General features: G+C 32.0%; 1 protein-coding gene across 1 annotated transcript in view; it reads left to right on the plus strand.

Annotated features, from left to right (window-relative positions):
- Smp_133140 (hypothetical protein) overlaps window positions 1–8914 on the plus strand; it is a gene marked incomplete at both ends in the record, with an annotated part of 52191 nt that extends 43277 nt beyond the window's left edge. The window contains 7 exons of the mRNA XM_018793447.1: window positions 1157–1336; window positions 1496–1699; window positions 2446–2670; window positions 3012–3239; window positions 4311–4634; window positions 7349–7712; window positions 8856–8914. Coding sequence (XP_018647959.1) covers window positions 1157–1336; window positions 1496–1699; window positions 2446–2670; window positions 3012–3239; window positions 4311–4634; window positions 7349–7712; window positions 8856–8914 — 1584 coding nt within the window. The remainder of the gene's footprint in view (window positions 1–1156; window positions 1337–1495; window positions 1700–2445; window positions 2671–3011; window positions 3240–4310; window positions 4635–7348; window positions 7713–8855) is intronic.
- Window positions 8915–14431: the final 5517 nt, after the last annotated feature.

Raw genomic sequence — 14431 nt, forward strand, 5'->3', positions numbered from 1 at the left:
TGGACCATCATCCATACACAACAGAAGCGTTGTGTATCGTCTTGATTATGAAAACGGTAATCGTACCCAGATAATTTATTTTTTACCAATTTAATTTCTCTTTACACAGTTAGTTGAATGTAAGTTCGTAATTGTTTACGTGACTCGCCGCCTAATTTTTTTCTACTGTCGCCGATACTGTTATTACTTATTCTTCTCCAGCATCTCGCTATAGTGATATAGTGTAACAACCTGAACCGATGCACATATGTGCCAGATTCTATGTTGCTTATGTCTAGTTCACTGAAATAGATATTATCTGCATACACTATATTACAGTGACACTATTTCTTACTCCTAAAATTCTGAATTTTTAGATGATAATTACATAATCAATTTTGCTTTAAACTTTGCAAACTCTATTCTACATATAATCCTCTAACTAATGGAGAGTGATATTATTATTGTTGTATGTTGAAGTTTTTGTGTTCGGTAGTGACACAGAGAAAAATAAACAGTTTTTTTTCATTTCATTCACATCCAACAAAAGTCTGACGAAACAATCTGTTTATTACTCGCCTTTTAATTTGAAAATCATATAGTGCAGTTATGTTTTCCCTAAGATTAATTGATTTCCACATTTCATACTTAAGTGTATCCTTTCTCTTGAATATTGACTTTAAAATATCATTGTACTTTTCAATCAGTAAGAATAGTTTGTGTTATTTTTCTGCCATTTCGAAAATTGAGTGAATCAGTTAATTAATGTATTGAGAGGTGTTGATATGTAGTGCTCTATAAAATGAAGGTTTTCGTTATTTTTTACAAGTCAATTATCTTCTTTTATGTTTATTTCCTTCAAAATGATTAATTTCATTTGTTCAATCGAAAATATTTGTTTTCAAATAGTACATTTTAAGTGATAGTGTTTTGTTGTATTGTGGTGATGTATTAAGTTTCTGTCATGAAGTTCCGCGAAGAGATTTTTCTAGATACATGTGTATGAACTTAGAGAGTTGGTTAGTGTTTAACTCATATTAATTCTTTTATAATATTTAATTTGTATTTTTGTTTACTAATAATCCTAATGAACTGTAACATTGAATTAATTCAATTTAATTAACATGACTACATAATACCAATTTGTTTTGTATATATATACATTGTTTATTTACAGGTTACAAAAGCTTATAGCAAATCGTGGGTTTTTCGTGAAAAAGCTCTACTTGAATTAGAACAACGTGTAACTGCACCGAAACTTCCTCCTCCTGTATCACTTCCCGATACAGCACATCCTGATCCAAAAGCAGAAATTCGATCGACTACATTTCTTTTACGTCGTGCATTAAATGATCAAGTAAGAATAAAGCTGTTTTCTGTTAAAAGTCTGTAAATATGATTGTCTAGATATTAATTCACCTTTAAACATTTTAATGCATTCATTTATACTTGTATCCTAACAGTCAATTATGTATGATACATTTTTTCTCATATTCTTTCTTTTTTTTCTCTCCAGGTTTTGTCAATATTTCGTTTAGCTACAAAATTTGTTAAACCAACAGTTGTTAATTTTGCCGATAGATATGGTATTCCACGACCTGATTTATATTATTGCATGGATAAATTAACTCCAGTAATTTTTCAACGAACTGGTGATACTTCATCACGTGTTAGAGAGATAGCTAAACAACAAATTTTAGATATGGCGCAATGGCCACAGGTTATTTAGTTTATATTATTATTGTTACTAATTTCTTTTCAAAGAGATTATCTTATAACAGAGTTTTATTTTCATATGCAGTAAAATTGATCATGGGACTTAATGCAGTTATCGAGTCAATAATGTGTGATTATCATAGAAATTATCCGACTTAGTCATATATAAAAAATTTAAAATGTTATTGCTTATTAAGAGAATATATACCAAAATATTTGAGCTTAGCTTTCGTTAAGGAGTGATATCAACAAAATAGTCATTTAAAAACCAGCAAACAGTGTACACACCATTATCCCTCTAAGGATCTAACGTTAAACCTCTTAGGTTTCATAGTAAGTATGATAATTTTAGTCCATTGAATTGCAATGCAACGATTCACATTTTCAAATTCAACTAACTTACATTATAATATGATGACATCATTGAAAATAATGATCGGAATCTTAACATGATTAACGTTCATCTATCAAACCATATCACTAGAAATACAGGGATTCATTTCAAAGTCAGTCGCTAATAGGAAAATGAGATAACTGTGAAATACTTGATTTGACTCAGCAGATATCAATTGGTAATGTAAACTAATTTCAAGTTAGAAAATCTTCCCAAACCTTTTTTAATAAGGAAAAATGTTAAATATTTGATTATTTATGGATAATAATTGATTGTTTATTTATTAACAAAATTGTGGAGTTGTTATCTTGCAGAGACAATAATTTCAACCAAGTATTTTATTTCTATTATTGTAGATGAAGCAAAATACAACGTTTTGGAGTGAATTAGTTCGACCCTTTTCTCCTGTAACATTAGATCGTTTAGCTTTAAGTCGAATTGAACTAGTAACAGAATTATATGCCAGTCGTGGTGTCGATCCCGTTTTTTGTAATGAACATGGACATGTCAGCCAAGGAAATTTTACTTTAGAGGCACTAACTGTATTCACTGCAAAATGCTTAGACCATCGATCAAACGAAGTGAGTTTCTGCTAAACATTTATTGTATTGCGGGTTAGATTTTATTGTATTCCATTTTAACAACGATTGTATACAATCAGAAACATTGTATTGCTGTAAACTTAGTGTTTATACTTTTCTTAATTTTCTTTTTTCCCATATCTGCATATTTTTATGCTGTTAAAAACGATGGAGCTTAATTTTGCACAAGCCTTGTTGCTTTGCGTTTACTAATGAATAGTAGTAAACATAAGAACGATTCACTTTGTCCTTATTAGTAAATCTTAACAGAAAGAAATATTTTAAAATGGTGTTTCTGTTAGCTAAAACATCCTACTTTTAACTTCTAATCTTTTTTAAAGGTTCGTGAAGCTGCTGAAAACCTTATAGTTGCTCTTTATCGTTCTGAGGATCGAGCTACTGTTCGTAGACTTATACCTTTAGATGATGTGAATTCCAATCGACATCCTTTATATAGAAGACTACTTGGAAAATTTAGTCGGATCGATGGAAGATATGATCCACCATTGAATGATCGACCACCTGGGATTAAAGCTTCAGTCAAACAAAAAGAAGTTGAAGCACTTCAGGTATCAACATTTTGAAAAAAACTAATTTTTTTCATATTTACGGTCTTCATGATAATTGCTCTTTCCTGTTTATCATAGCTTTCTGAATGTGACTGTATATGTATTCACTGACGGGAGGCATTTGAGTCATGTTTGAAATCTTGATCTCAGTTTTAGTATACTTTTCTGCAAGATATTCTCAGATATAACTGAAGATATATCAAGTCTCAATTATCACGCTCTAAATACAGTTTCCGTGCTTAATGATGGAATATTCATTGTCTTTATATGTTGATGTGTATCTACCTGACAAAATGTATTTTTCTGCGAATGAAGCATGTTTTGGGATTCTTTGTTTCTCAATGCCTCGAAGAATAACATCTCATACTAAATCTCCAACACGAACTGAATGGGAACTCCATACATGATCGCGGTTATTTTCAGTATACACGTGTTCCTACTTGTAACTTATAAGTAGTTTAACCTCTTATTCATTATTATTTAAGCCATGCTTTAGTGTTTATGCATGTATACATGTATAGTTTAACGCATTGAGGATGGACCACATATTTTAACACAGTATAACGAAGATTGTTAAAATGAGACTTCCACTAATTTGTCTCAAAAAGGCTGTGTGAATGTGGTGTAAATATGGTGATTGGACCTTATACTTGTTGGCAGAACATGCTGACGAAGACACCCGTGGAGAAAATACAGTTGTTTTCGAGTGGAAGCCTGCCTTTTGGCGAAATTCTCCCATTTTCGAACAAAGAAAAACGTACTACGCTCATATGATTTTGAGAATTGAATATTGATATACAAATTAAAGACTATGAAATACATTAGATAAACTTTTAGAAGACTCTCAGAAAACATATACGCAGTCTGTTTTCCAAAATGGTGCTATCGGACGCAGCTAAGTAACCTAACTGAGGTATTTAGCCTTCTTCTGGTGTTACGATATTCTCTCGGTTTAACCAACTGTAACAAAGGGATATTTTTTAAAAGTTCTTCTGCTACCAGATATTTCTATCACACCAGACTTCTTGTGAGTTTTTTTATAATTAACTATATTGAATTGTTTGGCTTTAGGAAGACGTTCAACAACTCCGTGCCATAGTCGAACATGGCAATCGTGGTCATCTGGCTACACAGAAGCCTAATTCACGTGTATCACGTACTGTACCTTCACAAAGTTACGATAGAAAATCTGCTTCAAGATTAAAAAATAATGATCGTAAATCTGCAAATAACTCACAACCTGGGCCGTCATCTGTATCACCGAATCGTCAGAATCATACGTCTAATCAACATGGTTCACGAATTACAAAAAGTGACAATCCAAACAGAAATTCTTCAACTGCTAACATTCAATTGGAAATAAATTCACAGCAACATACTGAAGAAGCAGAATTTTTACTTAGTTTAGATAAAACATGTATATTTTGTGGAGAACAAAATGATTCGTTTACAGAGGAAGGATTAGATATACATTATTGGAAAAGTTGTCCAATGCTTCATCGTTGTCCTAATTGTAAACAGGCATGTTGTTACGCTTGTCTTTGTTTTATATATTGTATGTTAATAAAAGTATTCTACTCAAATAATCTGAGCATTGGTACACTAATTCACTAACCAAAATAGCTTTTCTTAGATATAATTGTAATTTTAACTTTAGACTAAGTAATTAGATGGTGTAGCTCCTCTCTTGAACTATTTATGTCTGATTACTTTATGAGATCTTTAGAAGATATTAGTTTACTTCTGATAAACTAAGAATTTCGTATTAATCAGACTCTGAGGAGTGTGGTGAATGCCGCTATTCGTGCTCTGTCTTTTGATATGAATGCATGAACACTATATCCTGTCTGAGCAAAATTTAATGAAATGATATATTGAGCTCAATTACATTTTATCTCACTACTTCAAGTCAGTTGGTATCTTTTGGATAGTCATTCAAAACTTTGGTGTAAAATCCGGTATACGAAATTGAAGCCATTATTATTCATTACACAGAAATATGTTCAAAATCTATCTTGTCACTGGTTTTTAACTTTTTCTTTTAAAAAGTCTGTTTGCCATCCATATAGTCTTACACTAAATGAGTGCAATTTTATTATTTGGTAATGTTTGGTTTGTAACCGATGACTGTTTGGAATCTTCTTATTTCTGCTACTGACAATGGACCTGAGAGATATGGGATCACATACACCAGGGAGCGTGTTTCCTCAAAATTCCAGATACACCTTTCTTACAAGTGCCAAGAAGCACAAAACCTAGGTTCAGGATTTCCTATCAATTACTTCAAACCTCCTGATATTTCAACGTATTGTACGCATTTTCGAGTCACTTAACTAGTAGCCATATTGCAAATCGGTCCATAGAATCTGATCGTCACTAAAAGACCGGAAAAATATAGTGCTAGCCACTACTCGGTGATCAGTCAGTCTCAGTTTTTTTGTAATTTGTTATTTTAATAAACCAATAAGCAATAAGTTCGTCAGATCAGAACAACTTCATAATTGGGGATAATCAATGCACTCACTTCCACTTGAAGTAATTGTTGATGATGCTGTCCTGAACCATGAAAGCTCCACAATTAAACCATCCAGCTCAGAGAACCAAATAATACCAATCACCAATTAGTAAAAAAATTCAAAAGTGACATTCTACGCACACAAATTTGATTCACATTGTTATAATGTCTTATTGGACCGATGAAACTATTAGAATAGACAGGATGATCGGAGTGATGAACCCCCAGAAGAATGAAACTTCTCTTGTCAGAAGACAAAAAGATCGTTTAACTGACAGTCCATAGATTAAGAAATTATTTTTTTCTGAGAATCTCTCGGCATTCTCGTTCCTTTTTCCCAGTCCATGTCTTCCCATGATATCTTCATACCCGGATTTATCGATTCTAACGTCGGTGTTTAGGTCTCCTATCAGGATGTCCAGGTCCTTTTCTGAACACTTCACTATGATCCGTTGCAGATTCTCGTAAAACTGATATTTATTGTCGTCATTGGTATCATCGGTGGGTGCATAACACTGGATAACATTCATTGTGATCCCCTCTATTGTTCTGAAGGATGCTTTGATGATTATGCATTCATGAGATTCCCATCCCATAAGTGCTATACGTGCTTCTTTGGACAGCATCAGGATAACTCCCTGGGTGCGCGGAGCATTTTTTTTCTCTGCGACCAGACTACAGCAGCATCTCTCCCGAATCTATCCTTTTTTATCGAGCTTGCGTCCAATGTGTTTCCAATAATTCTGGGCATCTTCAAGTCGTATCTCCCCATTTCCACTACTATTTGACTGGTCTTCCCGATCTCCTACATTGTCCGGACGTTCCTTGTACCTATAAAAATTGTTGCTCTGGTTGTTAGAAGTGGCATCGGCCTCGTGACTTCTGAAGAATCTCGGCTTTCATCGTTAGGCGTCATAGTTCTTCCTTCAAACCCCAGGGCAAAGTTTAAATGGTCTGAATTATTTTTTCTTGTTAGCGTTTTTTTAGCGAGTTAGTTTTCTACGGGATGGGGTCGCTAACCCCATGCTCAACCCTCCTTCACCCGGGCTTGGGACCGGCAGTAACTCTAGAATAGATGCAGGCGAAGTTATTATGAAATTAAGACTGGTAAATATATACAGAAGACATTTAACCATAATAGTATCATTTCTCAGGTAATGGGTCAGAAAATAGAATCTGCAAAGTAATCACTGAAACTGCACTTCTACTCACTGTATCACATATAAGTTACTGATTTACTGATATAATTTTTGAAGTGACGAAATACTGGTTTTCCATCTATAACATAACAAGTATCAGTTGACTTATGGTAACAATGAACCGCTATTTAATGAACAATAGGTTATGTAAATAGGCCGTTTGGTATAGCAATACGAATTATTTATATTGTCACTAAACTTATTATTTAGATCATCATATGCTATTAATATTTTAGTGTTGTCTAAATATATCATACGTGCACAAACAAAAATAGGTTTTTGGGTTTGGGAATATGAGAATTTCAAATTTAAACTACTGAATAAATGTATTTATCTAGTTAGCTGATCAAGTGTACCAGTAATATCAGCCTATTTAACTTGTTACATATTTATAGGTAGTTGAAATAGCTGGTTTAACGGATCATTTACTTAAAGAATGTGAAGCTTGTACACCAGGACAGTATGTTCGTTGTTCTAAATGTTCAGAAGCTGTGTTAAAAACACATTTAAGCAGTCACCATTGTTTACCTATCAAATTATCATCTGGGCTGCGTTGTCCACTTTGTCATCATGATTTACCAAATTTACCAGATTCAGTTGCTCCCGGTGGTCCAGAAGATGTTTGGAAAGCTCATTTATTAGGTTCATCCAATAGTACTATTCAAATGCCTCAATGTACAGAGAATCCAAGAAGTTTACAAAATCAACAACAGAAATATAATGGTCATTCCACAAAAAACACCAGTAACTCAGAAACTAGTGAGTAGATTTTGAGATTTTAACATTTTTTGCTTTTTTTTAGTTAGCGATTTGAGGTATAATTTTGATTACAAGCTGAATTACTGAGAGTTTGAGATGGATTCCTTTAGTTTTTTATGAGAAGTCGTGATTAGTGTTGATAATTATCAATAAATATCATTAGATAATTGGACGAAGTGTATGACAGATGACTGGATTTGGAAATGTTAATCATCAAGTTTACGACTTTGTCTAAATATAACTTGGCAAAGACTTGAGTTGGGTCCAGTACGATACCGTTCGTTTTCACTGATGGACCGTAAGCCTAAATACTCTACTTACTAAACTTCGACATTAAAAAGGAAGTTATATTTACAAAAATGGATGTTAGTCATTTGGTGTGAAATATAGACAATCTGTTTTCAGATCACAAGTTTATGTATTTGTATGTAGATCTGAAGCGAGAAAACACCAGTGACCACGAATTTAAATGAAAATTTTTGTTAACTTTGGTTTGGACAGCTTGATATTATCACTTATCTCCACATAAAACATGTAGTTCTAAGCAAACTACATAAATATTTATATTTCGTAAACAAGTCAAATGATTTTAAATCTTTATGTTTACTAATACTTAGAAGATTATTATTTTGAAATGAATCACTCAGGTTGTACGTTAAAACTCCAGACCAAATAACTGAAATAGTAGGTATAAAGGACTTTAGTTACACAGTGACTAGTTATGTCTTTGTTTCAAAAAGTAGGATGTGCAGTTTGAAAGATATTTGATACATAGTAATATTTATTAACAAATATATTCTTTTTGATTGAGATCATGAATCTATCGATGTTAGACCGACCACTATCAGAAACCTGGAAGCACTGGACGGCCGTTTCTTCCTAGTATGGGACTCCTCAGCAGTGTGCATCTAGGATCCCGCATGCGGAATTCGAACCCAATTTAGTTCTCTTCTTCTACAGAAACTCATTCACTTCTTTTTAGAGGTTAATATTTGTGAATATATTTGTAGTATCACAGTTATTTTACAAGTAATAGTTTTGTTGTAGACTAGTATTTGATTGTTTATCGTTAAACAACATATTTTCAATTAAATAGACGTTATTTACTTTAATCTTCTCTCTATCACTTTCCTCTGTATGTAGATAAAACGAAAAGTGGAATTCCTCGACCATCAAATGTAAACAAAGTTCGTCCAGTTTAACAAACTTGTACTTTATTTACTATAGTTTGTTTTTTCTCCCAAAAGAAAAATCATTTTCTTTCTACCGCAGTTACAATTTTATTGTTTCAGTCTCTTCCTGAATAGAATTTTTTTCAATCATGTAATATTCTATTCATCTACATATTCTTGGTTCGCATAATAGATTTCTTGTTCATGAATAGAGGTAGTCGTGTAAATGTTGTTTACTTTAATTTACTTTCAATATATAATAGATAACATTAGTGTATATGAAAAACAAAAAACGAAGAATTAACTCCATTTGATTTTTGGTGAATACAAACAATTTATGTAAAGTCTGTAAATTGGTCAATCTTATTTTCTCATCTGAATCAGTCATTCATTGTCATTAAATGAAGTTGTGTGTATGTTGGTTCAAAGCTTCATTCTTTCATCATTTCATGTTTGTATACAGTGTTGTTATAATCTTATAAATAATATACTTTTGTTTAAAAGAAAATATCATTCAAATAACTTATTGTTTCGATGAATTTCAGTTGTTCATACTACTGTTAATAATAATTATGTGCCTATTATTAACTCTGTTACATTTTGTTTACGATTTAACGCCGGTATTGTCATAACCGGTATATCTGTGTGTTTGCTAAAGTGTTCGTTTATTGTACTTTACAATTCTTATTTTTTATCATTCATTAATCAAATCAAGATTAAGCATTAAAAAAACAGTATTAATTGTTTTGGTTTTTTCTTGTAAATGGGGTATTTTGAAAACAATAAACCAACCTCAACCATGCAAGTTCCATCAGCCTTGGTGGGTTGATTTCTGACGAAATCTCGGCATATATTCAGAAAACACAATTGGCCTTTATCATCTTGCGTCGGTTCTGGCGTAGATAAGATTTATTTTACTCTATGGCTGTGAAACTTAGTCTTTTAAAGTACAATATCCTCCTAGGCTATAAGTTTCTGGCCATAGATATCTTTTAAGGATAACTGACGTCTGGTGGATAGGTCGAGTAAGCGTCGACAAACAATTTTGACTGTTGTAGGAGTTGGTTGGAAAAAACCTAGTGGTAATCAAACCATAATTTAGCGTCACAAAGTCATTGATTGTTGGTCTAACCATGTTGCTAAATGCAGACTATCTGGTGGGTTCCATGCAATAATCGCGATCAATGGTGATAAGGCCTAAGATCGATTACAATAAAACAGATGCATTTAGTATCTGTTTCTGTAGGTATTCATTTCCGGTCTTCTTCCATACATTTCACCATTCTGTCTTTTGCACCACATTTTCAATGTATAGTCTTTCTCACTATCATTGCTACTAACTTATTCCGACTCCTTAATATTCATCTTGTTGGTCATATCTCAGCCATATATAGCTCGGTAACTTGGGCCAAAGCACATTCGTACCAGGTTCAATACTGATAATGACTGGCTGATCACAAATCAGTGATAAGCTAGCTAAGGATCAACCTAATGGATTACTAGATTGCTATAACCTCATTCTGTACAACTATTAATCTAGCCATGTGATCGAGTATCATTTTGTCAAGTAATTCGTTTATTTTGTTAAAGTCTGTTTAAGCAATTCATCTACACTGTTTTAAATGCATCAGTAGGCTTTTCGACTATAACTGTTTGATGAAAAACAAGTTCTTTTGAGTTTATATAGAGACACTACCTAAATATGAGGAATGTAAATAAACGTAAAAGGTGTGGTTCGAACAAATTTAGAACTATACGTGAAATAAGTTCAACAATAAACAGACAGTATTTTGCATCAAACTCTAGTTACTGGATTTTTACTGCTTAGATGAGAATATTGTGTTCGTAATCTATTGCACTTATCTTCCTTTAACACGAATATAGTACTTTCGACTAACTTTATTATATTTTAATAGTACTAATCGTTTTGTTAGTATTTTTTACAATAATTTTAATAGTAAATTTATTGACTAATGATTGAGCATTACTTGTATGATTTACTGAAGAGATTTTTCTATTATTCTGTAAGATTATTTTGATCTTGTTGTTTCATGAAGTTTCTGTATCTTTTTTTTTTTCTGTAATTTGGTCTTGACTTAAAAAATGTTCCAGTCTTGAATAAAATAGAACTAGAGTGATGAAAAGAAAAATGTGTTTATGAAAAAAGTAGATTTTCACTTCGAGTGGTTTTTTGGTATTGTTCTTTTTGCATCATTCTACAATGAAATTGAGGATAATTAATGGTTTCTAATGAAAAAAATTTATGACTATTTTTATAGAATTGATTGTCTTCTAGGATTTAACATTTTATTTATAGAATTCATGTTTAAGATAAAAAGCAATGTCTTCAGTGAGTTGGTATCTCCCAATAGACCTGGTTGAACTCCACTGGTGATATCAACTCACTGATGACATTGGTGAATGGTTGTTCAACTTCGTAGATCGGTTGAAGTTAGACATTAACACCAGTGAAAAACTAAAAAAATGAGTGAAAAACACTTGTTAAAATTAAAACTTGGCCAGAAGAATAAAGGAATCTATTGGGGAGATTTATCTATTTCCTCGACAGTTTCATTCAAATAACTAGATATTTTAAGAACAAATATGTAAATAAAGATAATTTTTTTGTGGGTTGAAATGCAAAATGATATTATTCTTGTTACTAAGAGATTGAAAACAGAGTTAATATTATTGTAGAATTTTCTAAAAGCAAATCTATTGTCAATTTATTGCTTTACATCCAACCTCTTCTTTCTTATATCTCTTAGGAATTACGGTATTGTATTGTTAAGACTGCATATAAAGTAGTTTTACAATCTTTCGTTATCATTGCTATTCTCTGCTTACACTATATCGTGGAATTCATTCCTTAAGATGTCTACAGTAAGTTTCTTAGGAACTCGATAGCATAAGTTGGGTGAAGTAGTACCAAACAGGTATATAACTAGGTGATATATCTATTTGCGAAAAAAAGTTTAACAGATTAGAAGAGATCTTCAGCTATATGTCATATGTTTATTGCAAACAATAAGCGATATCACACACCATTTGATAGCTACGACTGTGAACTATTCTTAGTTAGACGACATTTGAAATGTTGGAAGCGCTAGAAAAATATCTCGCCCTACCATGGGACCGCACTTACCGAGCAGCAAATCCACTGGTTTCGTGGTGAGTGATTAATCTTTAGACCACTGAGCTTGCTCTCGATGATTTACATCTATAACTTCAACTGATTCGTGAACAATCAGCGACGTAAATCATTGAACTTCACAGTCTGTATAACATACAAAGTAACATACCATTTTACTATCCTGTCCACAAAGTTTACTGTCCTACAGTAATCCTTTACAATAAAAGTATCTCAAAACTTACATGTCATTTTTTTAAAAAATTCAATACATTTTTCATAGTTTTAGGTTCTATTTATCTTAACTTTGCCGTTGACTGTTTGTAATTGGAACAAATCTAACTTTTATGAACAGTTAACAACGATAAGTAGGTGTACATGTATGAGGTACTTTATTAAGAATGCAGACAAAAGTTGTTATGTGTTTTGTGTTATGAATTCATAAGGATATGAACATCCAGTAGCATGTTATTCAATCAACATGTTTTGTCTATAACCTACCAGTGGTTAGTGTTGGAAGAAGTTTGAGTTCAATAGTTCTTCTCTATTACTGCTAACTTCAGTGTCGATTCACTTAGCTTAAAAGCCACATAATAATCTGAACAACAGAATTCAATTAACAAAAATGATTCGAAACGATAACACCAGTGACTAACTTTTGATAAGTTAGAATACTTACATATATTAGTTTTGATTTCATTTTCCTCTTTATTAATTCTCACAACAAAGGTTCGCTATATCCTAGCTCTGATTGTTTGTTCCCGAATTTCAATCAAATAGAGGAAAAACAAAATCATCCGATGAACCTAATTTATTCAAATATGTTTAAACTTAACAAAGAAACATTCTGTTGTTATAGGATCCTGTGCAATAACTAAAATAACTGGTGCTATATAAAAATTTAATAAGAAGTTCCAAAGAATCATTTTAATTGTTAGATAGTAATTGTTTTGTTCTGAATTCTGCCTTTTTCTACTTTTCATTTTTAAAATAAATTTAAAACAAATGTTCATTTCTAAAATGATTCCTATGATAAATTATTATCAAATAAAAATATAACTGTTTTCAAATATATAAGATAGATATCACAAGAGGGTTTTGTGTAGATTTTAGTGATTTTATATAGTTAAGATCATGAGTCAATTAAAGCTAGACCACCGCGGAAAACCTGGGAGCACTAGGCGGCCGTTTCGTCCTATTATAGGACTCCTCAGCAGTGCGCATCCGCGATCCCGCCTTGCGGGATTCGAACCCATTATCTTGACCATATAAGATAGATGTCTTACCGTAAATTGAAAATTCTAAAGTGTGCACAATATTTAATTTCCAAAAACAATTGGATCTTAGGTGAGACTATATTGTTAAAAAAATTTACTTCCGTATTAACCATTTTTGTTTGAAGTACAATGCAGTAATGTGGTTATTATTTTTTGTGTAACTAATTTGAATTTCATCAGCCTTCTTGGTGAGATTATTGTTTATGGACGACCTTTGAGCGACGCTAAAGTGACTTGAAGATGTCCATCTACTAACTAGAATTAAATGAATGATTATAAACCAGTCCGAGGAATTAGAATTATGATTCACAGTTGGTAGTTAGGGTTAGCAATCAGATTCATTATTATTAGCTTTATTCGGTATTATATTTTTGGTACAATATAGAATTCTCAGCACAGACTTTTTCAATAAGTTTCCGTTTCTTACTTCTTGGTCGATCCTGATAACAAATATTGAGTGGTCGCCAGCTAGAGGTTAGCAGTTCAGGAATCGACATCTGAATAATATTCATTCTTTTCAATGCATATTTCCAGCAACCACGATGTCTCCGATTGTACATTTTTGTAACTCTTAAAGAGAATGGTCGTAAACATTTTATAATCACACCTAAATATGTTATACAATTAATTGATATAATGATCTGTTGAAACAAACAAGGAAACAGAAAACTTGTAGAAGTATCTAGTTGGCAGGAATAGTTAACCCAGATATTCAAACAGGAACTAACATAAACTATAATGCCAAAAGCTATTCAACCAAATGTATGAATTAATTTCACTCCAAAATCCAAGACCTTTGATCTCATATCTGATCGGTTCGTCCATAAATTATAGTCTCTCTGTTTTCTTTGTTCATTCTAGTTATTCAGTAAAATATCAATTTTTTTATCACAATTATTTTTATACGTTCAAGATAATATCTTGGGAAAGTTAACTAAAAGAATGAAAAGTTTGACAAAATATTTTGTCTATAAATCGAATGTTATAAAAAAATAGTTGCATTAAGATTTCAATTCTTAGCAGAAACGATGCTATATTATATATGCAAAGAACAATTTTAGTGATTAAAGTAACATCTTCTTAGTAAATGTGTGTAAGAGACGAATAAAGATGAGAAATGCTATCAGTATTCTTCATATA

This window comes from Schistosoma mansoni, chromosome 1, assembly GCF_000237925.1.
Source record: "Schistosoma mansoni strain Puerto Rico chromosome 1, complete genome".
Classification (NCBI taxonomy): Eukaryota; Metazoa; Platyhelminthes; class Trematoda; order Strigeidida; family Schistosomatidae; genus Schistosoma; species Schistosoma mansoni.